The sequence below is a fragment of the Nomascus leucogenys genome, chromosome 8 (assembly GCF_006542625.1).
Source record: "Nomascus leucogenys isolate Asia chromosome 8, Asia_NLE_v1, whole genome shotgun sequence".
Taxonomy (NCBI): domain Eukaryota; kingdom Metazoa; phylum Chordata; class Mammalia; order Primates; family Hylobatidae; genus Nomascus; species Nomascus leucogenys.
In genome coordinates, this window is record NC_044388.1 from 44265308 (window position 1) to 44277351 (window position 12044).

The following is a 12044-nucleotide window of genomic DNA, read 5'->3' on the forward strand; positions in this document are numbered from 1 at the left end:
TTTACCTTCCCTACATTTAAGTATCATTGGTGGTGTTATAATTTTTGTTTCAATCATTAACTATAATTTTAAAAACCTATAAAGAAGTGGATAGTCCATTTTATTTACTCATCTTCCTTTCCTTGTTTTTTTCTTCCTTTGTGGTGTTCCAAGATTTTTGATAAATGTTTCTTTGCTATTTCAAGTTTACTGATTTGAGCTCAGTCACTTGGCTTTTTTTTAAAATTTAGGTTATTGTATTTTTTCATTCTATAATTCCCATTTGGTTTATTTTTATATCACCTGTTCCTTTGCTAAGATTTTTGTATTTTTTTGTTTGTTTCAAGAAGATTTGTAATTGATTATTGATTTTTTTAATAATAGCTGCTTTACAATCCTTGTCATGTAATCCCATCATCTGAATCATCTTGGTTCTGATATCAGTTGGTTGTCTTTTATCATTCAAGTTGTGATTTTCTAAGCTCTTGGAATGACTTAGTTGCATCCAGAAATTGTGTTTATTCTGTTAGGAGACTCTGTGTCAAATATAAAGCACTGTTTTAGCAGGAAGTGATCTTGTTTAGGTCTTGGCCTTCTTTTGTGGGCTGTTCCAAAGGCAGTTCAATGTTTAGAGCCTTTATAATGTTATTTGGTTGGCTTCGTTTACCTATTGCCACTGGGGCTCTCCATGGTCTTTGCTGGTGCCTCCTAGAAGGATAGGAGATTCCTCAGGCCAGCATGTCTCTCTGTAGGGGAGAGGTGTGGTGGAGTTCTTCATTAGGTCCCAATTTTCTCACTCCCACAGTTTTCCTTATGTCTCTGGATAGAGAAAGGGGTCTCAGACCTGCACATTCAAACAAGCGTCCTGTGTTAATATATTTATTATGTTTCCATCTCTCCTTTTTGTTCTACCCATTCACCTGGTAATGTCTTTACGTGGTATGAATTTTCACTCAAATGATTAAATCTTTAGGTAAACCTTAGGTGGGCCTCTTAAAGAATGTTTAAATAGAATATTGAAAAGTTATGCAATTCTCCATTTTCCCTATTTATTTACAAGTTCAGCAGTATATGTTATTAATCATCTTCACACCTCTTTTAAGAGTAATATAACATTTTAGTAATTTTTATGCGTAAATTTTTTGATGTTCCGACATATAATCTAGTAATTTTGCATACATTATTAGTGAGTAAATCTGTAGACAAGAGCTGAAGATCTCAAATGAATAATAGTTTTGGCTGAGTAAGATATTATGTGAGCAAAAATTTTTCTTCATTAGCATGGTTTTTGTGATAACATTTTTTGAATTGTGTTTATTGTTTCAATAGAAAAGCCAAATGTATGTTGGTTTTTACTTTTTATAATGGACTCTGATTTTTTCCTGATTGGTAGATGAATACTTTAATTAAACTGACTATTATTAGACTATTATGTTCTACTATAATATAATGCACATTATTATTATTTATATAACATACTAAAATATGAAAACAACATTAACAATTAATATAGCACAATATACTTATGCAATATTATTGGAAACATGTAATATTCTACAAATCAACAACATATTTAATAGATTTTAATATTCTAATTGATTTAAGTCAAAAAGATACTATGTGAAGTTAAATTAACATACTGCTTTTGAGAGAGAGCTTCTGAGTAGACTTGCTAAATACAAATTTATTTCTCTTTAGTAACATTTTGATAATAAATAGCACATAAAAAAAACAGAGTCCCTGTTACTTCTTGCTCATTTTGAAACATATGGAATACAAATATGATCTGAAGCCTCCCTTACCCTTGAAATCTAAATGATATTAGCTCAAACCTCTATTACAGAGTCCTGACTCTCCTGTTTCTGCATATAGTCATTATTATGACCCAAAGACAAAACTCACTCCAAGTATAAAACTCTTTCACAGCATGGTGAATTTAGTGACAGTTTTTTGATAATTAAAGAAGATCACATAAATGTATGTCATAAATTAGAAAAATTTAAATTCACCCATGAAACTTTTCTTTCTTAGAAGGCCTTTTATCCGTCTCACCAAGGGGAGTTTCCCATTGTCCTGTTACCTCATATAATACCTCATATAATACCTGTTGTCCTTTCTTCCCTCTTTCTTTGTATTTTGTCATATGGAATAGTAAACTATCTTCCTTTGCTGCTCATACTCATGATTTTAAGATCTCACTTCTCTGCTCAATAGTTCTCAAACCTGGCTGCTCCTGAGAAACAATTGGATCCTCTCCCCAGAGTTTTTGATATAATGCTCTCAAGGGGAGCCCACACATGGGTATATTTTAAAATGTTCTTCAGATAATTCTTGAACTCAAAGGACTAATCAAGTTATTTTTTCCAGTAATTTATCTAAGTTGACTTCTGGTACTAAATGGAAAGAAAATAACACCTCTGGCTTCTTATATATGATTACATCTTTACAAACTGAAAGTACATAGTTTATTTCATGTTTACTTCAGTGTAGTCACAATTTTTTGTTTTCCACTGAACACTTACAGCTTTTTAGTGCAAATTTTTGATAATATGAATTCTAGTATTTTCTTGAACTTTTAAATGTGTTGGCCATGCACAAAATCTGATTTTTTGACTGATTTTATTTTGTACTTTTTTTGCTTTGTTTTTAGTATTGTTTCAAAACGCGTTGTAAACATGTTAGATTCCTGATGAATTTTAAATTGTGTAATGCTTCTGATCATTGTAATCGTCATGGAGTAAGTATCTGCAATGTTTATTTTAAACAACTTGCTTTTAACAATCAAACAATTTGAGGATTTAAAAAAAATAAATGACTTCTTTTGTTTGCCGTTTTTATGTCATTTGGTGTCATTTAACAGTCTATAATTTATAACCTCAATTTTGTCTTCTTAAGAAACTTATCAAGCTATTTATTAGAGAAGACAAAGAGAAAACATTTAAGATGATTCTGGATGTATTAAATGTTTGATGGATATGTGAGGAGGATGTGCTATAAGCAATAGAAGATAGAAACTGGTAAATAAAGACCATTAGAATTTTCTTGCTAGTGCTGCAAGTTAATTTAGAGTCTGGGCTGTCAGCTAGCAAGTAGGTTATAATTAGTGACAGGTTACTGATAATTTGAGGTATTTGAGCCTGGCTATGGGAGGAGTTAAAAGAATTTTTTAGAAAAAATTTGATTTGACAACAAAAGCTAGATGTGCTTTGCATAGTATGAACATTAGCAAGGGAAAATTTGACAAATTTATCTATTTAGATAAATTCTCTAGAATGAGATACTCTGTGGAGTAAGTATAGATTATTCATTAGTCTCCATCAAAATTATTCCTTTTTTTATTATTTAAGGTTTGCAACAATTTTAACCATTGCCATTGTGAAAAGGGATATAATCCTCCTTACTGCAAACCAAAGCAAGGAGCATTTGGAAGTACTGATGATGGACACTTAGTACCACCAACTGGTTAGTGTTCTTAAAATTGTATTAATTATGTACAGTATGTAAGATAGTAAATTATAGGTTTCAAGCCAGATTACAAAGCAAGTAATGTCAACATGCTTTTATTTTATTTGTAAGATTTAAAAAATTTTGGCAGTGCAAGTTTGTACTGTTCTTTCTATATCAGCATGGACATTGTTTACTGAGAAAAAGTATGGCCAATGGTAGGCAGTTTTAAAAGTAAAAATTTTGGTGTGTAAAATTTGACCAGTTAATTTAAACTGTTCACTTTGGATTATCTCCTATATTTATATTTACTATTATATTTATATTTACTATATTTATATAAACTCCTATAAACTAGATTTTATAATAGTGTCAGTATAGTCATTATTATATTAATGCCCCTAGAATCTTTCAGGCTGTCTTTTCTTCCTATTCACTTATAATTTGTTATCTTTCTCATGCACTGTAAGGGCTCCATGCTAATCTTTGGAAATTTGCTCCTTCTAATTCTGTCCTGATGTTCCTGAGTAGCATTTTGAGATTAATCAGGCTGGATGAGTTGGGGTCAACTGGAGGTGAAGGGCATACCCTGGTTCTAGAAGGTATGAGCCTACCCAAAATAACTGGGAGCATAGATGGGCCATGAACTCTACCCCCCATCTCTCTCTTTTTTTGTGTGTGAGACGGAGTTTCGCTCTTGTTGCCCAGGCTGGAGTGCAATGGCACGATCTCCGCTCACTGCAACCTCCGCCTCCTGGGTTCAAGCAATTCTCCAGCCTCAGCCTCCCAAATAGCTGGGATTACAGGTGCCCACCACCATGCCTGGCTTATTTTTGTATTTTCAGTAGAGATGGGGTTTCACCATGTTGGCCAGGCCTCTACCCCCATCTCTTTTAGGACCTTGCAAGAAAGTCCTGAAACTTTGGGGCAGACTTATCTGTAGCTTGGATGCTACATAAACGCATACCTAGGTTGATCGACTTTTTAAAGAGACAATACAAAGCCACATCAAACTATGTATCAGACAAAAAATTCCCATAATAATTTAGCCTATAACCTAAAACTATACGCGTATATTATTTTCACATGATAACATGAAAAATAGATGTTTATTTGAATTATGTATTTTCAGTAAACAGTAGTTTACATTGAGAAACAGAAAGTCCTATAATACAGCAATTTAACTCTTTAAAAATCCTTTACTGGGCATTTAAATTTTTATTTTTATTTTTATTTAAATTTCTACTTTTATTTAAAATTTTCAGCCTATATTATTATATATCCTGAAGGTACATAAGTGTAAGACTTTAAAAGAAAGAACATAAATTAGCTAATTGCTTGAACTTGGGAGGTGGAGGTTGCAGTGAGCTGAGGGCATGCCACTACACTCCAGACTAGGTGACAGAGTGAGACTCCAACTCAATAATAATAATAATAATAATAATACAGTCATTTAGCCTCCTTATCTGTGATATCTGGGTCATGCTGGTGTTTGTATTATAATTATTCTAATTTTCATTATCCAAGTTCTTAGAAAACACAGTTACAATATTCTCAATTTGAAAAATTATACCTGTGCTATCTTGTTACAAAGCACAACAGTTATTCTGTAGTATAAGTCAAAGATGGACTGTTAACACTGATGCTTTTGATACCTTTAAATTGCACACTTAAGTTACATTAATCAGAGTGAACACACAGATTGTGGTTGCCAACATCAGCAGTAATGGGAAGAAAAAGAAAAGAAAGCAGCAATAGCAACTATAGAAGATGGATAATTGGTGAATTAGTCATTTGACACTAAAACGGTGTTGCTTTTAGTCCCTATGTTTTCATCTTTTATATTTTGTTTTATATTAATATTTTATATTTTGTTCTTTTCCCTGCAACCTTCCACACTAGTTGCCAACCAGAAATTTTTCTATCCCAGTGACAGATTCACTAGTATGTAAGACTTTCAGTACTACAACTAGGAAAAGTTCTAGGCAAAGCTGTATGATTGATATCCTAGGCCTACCACTCTTAAGTCCAGATGGAAGTCCAGGTCACAGCACATGAGCCTGCAGTCAGAGAAAACCTTCTAACCCAACTAGTTTCCTTTAGCCAGCTGCCGCGGGCTCTTCTTTCATCTCTTCCATGCTGGGGCTTACAGGTCTACCTGAAGGACCTGGGCTGATATGTTAGTTGGCTGTATGTTTTGTCCCCATGTAGTCCCTTTGGAGGCCCTGTACCCAGTCAAGGAGGCCTTGGGCTTTCCCCAATAAAGCCTGGACTCAGTGTGGGAGAAACACTTGTGATCCTGAATGCATTTTAGGACATAAAGGGTTTGGGTTGCAAAGGTCATCTAAATGAGTCCAGGTTTATTTCATTATCCTCATTCTGCTTACTTTTAATATCACTGATTTGTGTTGACATAATATGACCCAGAAAAATTGTCAAATTATGGATTTTGTGATTGCCTTAATTGTAAGCCAAAAACACTATTGACTTTTGTTACTATTTCATGAATATTTTCAAGGAACTTATAATCTGTTTTACAGCACTATGTATATAGATATCATCATATAAAAATATGTACATAATTTAATATGTGTGTGCTTATATGTATGACTATCTGCTTTTTGAATATGCTGGAGTCTAAATTCACATATATTTTTGCCTAATTGTCTACTTAGTATATAAAATTATAAAGACTATATTTTAATCTCACTTTATGATTTTCCTTTCCATAGTTTTTCATTTTATCCTAACCCTCAGAGATGACCATTAATAATACTATATACATTCCTGATTTTCAGAGGTTATTATTAACCCTTTTAATATTTGACAAGCTCATAGACCAGAAAAAATTACATTCTACTTACATTTCTTTAATGTTATGGGCCTTCCCAGTTACTTGATGGTGATAGGAAATTTATAATTTTTCTGTGAATAACTATTTCATCACCTTTGTCTCTGTATTCTATGGGTTTGTTTGACCTTTTATAACTTACGCATGCAAACACACACACACACACACTTAAGTGTTGTACAATACTCATAAAATTTACCATCTGAATGCTTAAGTGTATAATTCCACGACATTAAGTACATTGTTGTGCAACATCATCCCTCTGCAGAGCTCTTTCCGTGCTGCAAAGCCAAAACTGTAAATCAATTAAACAATGAGCTCTCATTCCTCCTCTTCCCAGGCCCTGCTAACTATTACTCTATTTTCTGTCTCTGAATTTGACAACTTCAGGAACACATAAATGGAATGAATCATGCTGTTTGTCTTTTTTGAAAAAGCCTGGCTTTTTTCACTAAGCCTGATGTCCTTAAGTTTCACACATATTGTAGTGTGTGTCAGAATTTCATTTCTTTTAAAGGTTGAATAACATTTTATTGTATGTATATACCACATTTTGTTTAGCCGTTCATCTGTCAATGGATACTTGGGTTTCTTCCACGTTTGGGCTATCGTGAAAAATGTTTCTGTGACTATGGGCTTACAAATATCTCAAGACTGTTTTCAATTATTTTGTGTATACGTCCAGAAGTGAACTTGCTGTATCATATGGTGATTATATTTCTAAATGTTTTGAGGAATCACCATACTATTTTCCAGCAGCGACTTTGTTTTACATCCCCACTAGCAGTGTACAAGTTATTTTCTGTTTCAATTTCTCCACACCCTTGTCAATACTTGTTATTTTCTTTTTTTTTTTTTTTCTGATTGTAGCCATCCTGATGGGTATAAAGTGGTATCTTTTTGTCTCTTTCATCCCCGTATAGGTATAATAGGATCTTATAGATCAGAAATTTATCATTTTTAAAAAGGGCATGGTTTTGTTAAAAATTGGTTGTTGGGAGATATTTTCTGTCATTGTATTTCAACATTACTTGTTACATGTAGAAAATCTACTGATACTTGTGCATAAGTTTTATCAATGGATTATCACTATATTGAGAAGTCTATTTGTTTATTTTTGGGGATGAACATTTTTGAAATGATGTAAACTGCAGTTAATAGTAATTTTGCCACATCTTTTCAACAATAATTCTGTGAATGGAGAGAGAGAGAGATAGAGAGAGAGACAGAAAGAGAGAGAGGGAGGGAGGGAGCACATGCATTCTGGTCTCTCCTCCTCTTTTTATGAAGACAACAATCCCATCAGATTAGGACCCCACACGTATTACCTCATTTAACCCTAATTATTTCTCAAAGTCCTCATCTCCAAATATCATCACATTGGGGGTTGAGGCTTAAACATATGTATTTAGGGGGACACAATTCTGTCCATAAAATTCCACTCTGTGTTCCCCAAATTCATGTTCTTCTTACATGCAAAAAAAATTCATCCCATCCCAAGAGTCCCAAAAGCCTTAAGCCATTCCAGCATCAATTTTAAGTAGAAAGTTCATCTGAATAGCATCTAAATCAGGAATGGGTAACATTTGAGATGTGACTTATCTTGAGACAAAATTTCTCCCCAACTGTGAACACGTAAAACCAGACAAATTATGTGTTTCCAAAATATATTTTATTTATTTATTTATTTATTTTGAGATGGAGTCTCACTCTGTTGCCCAGGCTGGAGTGCAGTGGCGCGATCTCTGCTCACTGCAAGCTCCACCTCCCAGGTTCACGCCATTCTCCTGCCTCAGCCTCCCGAGTAGCTGGGACTACAGGCACCCACCACCACGCCCGGCTAATTTTTTGTATTTTTAGTAGAGACAGGGTTTCACTGTGTTAGCCAGGATGGTCTTGATATCCTGACCTCCTGACCCGCCTGCCTGGGCCTCCCAAAGTGCTGGGATTACAGGTATAAGCCACTGCGCCTGGCCCTGTTTCAAAAATATAGTGGTGAAATAAGCATAGGACAGACATTCCCATTCCAAAAGGGAGAAATTAGAAGGAAGGAAGAGGTGATGCGTTTCAAGAAATTCCAAAACCTAGCAGTGCAAGTTCCATTGTATCTTAGGCTTGAGAGTTGGCCATACACTGCACACCAGACACTTCAATTGCTTTATCTTTAATCTCCCATATGAACTGAGATGTAAATTAAATCCTATCCAAATCCTATTTGGCTTAATGTTCTTCCTTCCAGGCTCACTGAGGTGGTGCATTACTTCCACTATCCTAGGTGGCAGCCCCACTCCCTTGGCTTGGGAGCCTCCCCTGTTCATACTATCTTTACAATGTCCCACCCATAAGGCACTGGGCTAGGGCAACCTGGTCCACTGAAATTAAAAAGGAGGCTCCACCCTCTATAACCAAAGAGAATGCAGCCTTGATCCTTTGGTCTGTGGCACCTCGATAATCTTTGAGTCAATGGCGCAATTATTCCTTACTTTTCTTGAAAGATAAAGCATGCTCATAGCAAAATAGCCCTTTTGTCCCATTCTTTTTCCTTCATTTCCAACTGGCAATGTCTCTGCCAGTATAATTCCATCTATGCCGGTATTGTCTTATGTTTCTGATTTCTGCTGAGGTGGCTGATTAAATCCATTATTCACATCCATAATCTCTTTATCAAATGATTTTCTAGCCACACCCTTAGTATTCTCTCCAGAACACTTTTTCTGATTTTGGGAAATATGGATAGGCTGAGAATTTCTGGTTAACAATTATTTCAATTACTTCTTTAATCCATCTCTCCTCTCTTTCATTTTACCATAAGCAGTCAGGAGGACTCAGGCCATATCTTGAACATTTTGCCTAGGGGTCACCTCAGCTTTTATCCAACGTCAGCTTGCAAACTCTATCTTTCACAAAACTTTAGAACACAAATTAGCCAAGTCTTTGCCACTTTTTAACAGGAATGACTTTTCCTTCATTGTCCAATAACATGTTGCTTTACTTCTGTCTAAGACCTCACTAGAAGCACCTTTAATATTCATATTTCTCCCAACATTCCGTTCACGATTATGTATGTATTCTCTGAAAAGAGGTAGGCGTTCTCTTTTCTCTCAGTGCCCTCACCAGAATCACCTTTAATATCTATATTTCTATCAACAGTCCTTTATTGCAATCTAGGCTTTTTTTAGTTTACACCTTAAAATGATTCCAACCTCTACCCATTACCCAGTCCAAAGCCACTGCTATATTTTTAGGTATTTGTTAGAGCAGCACCTCATATCTTGGTACCAAAATCTGTATTAATCAGGGTTCTCCAGAGAAACTGATAGAATAAGATATTAGTTCATCATATGGTAGAAGGTTGAGAACTCAAAAATCATCAATAAAACACTAGTAACATCCCATTTGGTACATTAGTTTAGTGTTTTTGTTTTTATTATATTCACTTTATATATATGAAAGAAATGTTTGATGTTTGGAAATGATGTTGGTAATGATATCTTCTCCTTTTCATTGGGATAATAAAATCTCTGACGTAACTTAAAATTGCTATTTTTCATTCCAGAGAAAAGTTACATGGAGGAGGGAAGACATGCCACTTTTCAAAAACAACGGTTTCAACTCATTTTCTACATTTCTCTACCTGTGCTTCTTATTACTACTGCCATTTTAATAAAACGGAAAAAATTGAGAGAGCTATGCTATAGAGGGGAAACTGAAAGTGACAGGTATGTATGTACATATATATGTAAACATATATATATATACACATATATATGTAAAAATATATATATATTCATATATTTACTCTTATTACATTAAGAAAGACAAGAAAAATGTATTTATGTTTCATGAGGAATAATCTCCAACTGTAGGTAAGGCAATATAAAGAGAGGCTCAGGGAGACATTTTGAAAATGGTTTGATGCCCTTTGTTATTTGTTTTGATATTTTTTCTCATCTTACAAATTACTAAAACCACAGTTTACCACTAGTATCATGGTAAGAGCAGATATGGCTGCCAGGGGAATTTTAGAGGCTTATTTAGCCTCTTAGTTCACCAACCCTGTCCATACAGTCATATCACCTATGAGCTCCATTAGAATTATATGACACTGCATTTCAAGGGAACTTCCAAAAACTAAATTTATTAGATACAGATTCTCAGGCCAGTGATAAAATCCTTATTAGAACACCTCTCTCAATTAGAGATAATATCTATAAACCTATTTTGACAATACTTATTTTTCTAAATATAGATATAGCTGATTTGTAAAATCATTTCTTAATTAGAAACTACATGTGTCGTTAATAACGTCAGGTTAAAGAGACAGGAGGCACCACCATGTAGGAAGAGAATTACACTTAGCTTCAGGAAACCTCGTTTTAGGTTATAAATCTTGCAAGTAACACTGTGATACCGTGAGTAAGTGATTTAATCTCTATTTACTTAAGATTATTCTCTATAACTCTACAGAATGGGAGATAATAATAGCTTTTCAATATAACTAAAATTTTGAGTACATCAATTTAATGAGTGAAATCATCATGCTATCTGTAATCAGTTGCACAAATTTTTAAACATCATATTGAGCCCCTTATTCATAATTTACAATATTTCATCACAGATATGTTTACATCTAGTTTTACCCTCCGAGAACTGATGCAAAGATAAAACATGTTTATATTTTCTGAGAGAGAGAAAGAAATATATTGAGCTGTAAAGAAAAAGTATTTAAAATTTTTTAGTGCTACTTTATGGTTTGGCTTATTGGAACTGAGGAATTAGTGATATCATAAAATAAGGGGACCCGCCTATATAAATGTGGGTTTACAAACATAAATTCTTGATTAAATGTAGAATGAGAATGAGAAGACTCAATTACCAGACTGAGGTAACTGATGGCATTTGTTCTAATATTGAAACGGTACCTGTTTAAGTTGTTAAAAGGAGACCTTTCATTTATTTGAATCGCTGTTTCTTTGAAGAACAGTTTTCATTCAGTTATTTAATTATTCAAGAATTACAATTTTCCTCACTTTAAAACAAAGTTTATCGATTTTATAGCTCTATGTCAGAAGAAAGCAGCAGTAACAGCAAGTCATCCCTCAGTGAAAGGTGAGTGTAGAACTATGTGTTGAATCATTTTGCACTGTAAGTTTTGATCATTGCTTAGGAGCACTTAAAAAAATATATATATATATTTTTTTAAATTATACTTTAAGTTCTAGGGTACATGTGCACAATGTGCAGGTTTGTTGCATATGTATCCATGTGCCATGTTGGTGTGCTGCACCCATTAACTCATCATTTACATGTGGTATATCTCCTAATGCTATCCCTCCCCCCTCCCCCCACCCCATGACAGGCCCTGGTGTGTGATGTTCCCCTTCCTGTGTCCAGGTGTTCTCATTGTTCAATTCTCACCTATGAGTGAGAACATATGGTCCTCGTGATAGTTTGCTGAGAATGATGGTTTCCAGCTTCATCCATGTCCCTACAAAGGACATGAACTCATCATTTTTTATGGCTGCATAGTATTCCATGGTGTATATGTCCATCAATGAGAGATATGTGTCTATCATTGATGGACATTTGGGTTGGTTCCAAGTCTTTGCTATTGTGAATAGTGCCACAATAACATACGTGTGCATGTGTCTTTATAGCAGCATGACTTATAATCCTTTGGGTATATACCCAGTAATGGGATTGCTGGGTCAAATGGTATTTCTAGTTCTAGAGCTCTGAGGAATCGCTACACTGTTTTCCACAATGGTTG

General features: G+C 34.4%; 1 protein-coding gene across 1 annotated transcript in view; it reads left to right on the plus strand.

The window, feature by feature from the left end:
• The window catches only part of LOC100607962 (disintegrin and metalloproteinase domain-containing protein 5), a 104816-nt gene extending 93429 nt beyond the window's left edge, over positions 1–11387 (plus strand). Inside the window, exons 17-20 of the mRNA XM_030818371.1 lie at positions 2630–2716; positions 3327–3441; positions 9831–9993; positions 11333–11387. Of these exons, the coding sequence (XP_030674231.1) occupies positions 2630–2716; positions 3327–3441; positions 9831–9993; positions 11333–11387 (420 nt within the window). The remainder of the gene's footprint in view (positions 1–2629; positions 2717–3326; positions 3442–9830; positions 9994–11332) is intronic.
• The last annotated feature ends 657 nt before the right edge of the window (positions 11388–12044 follow it).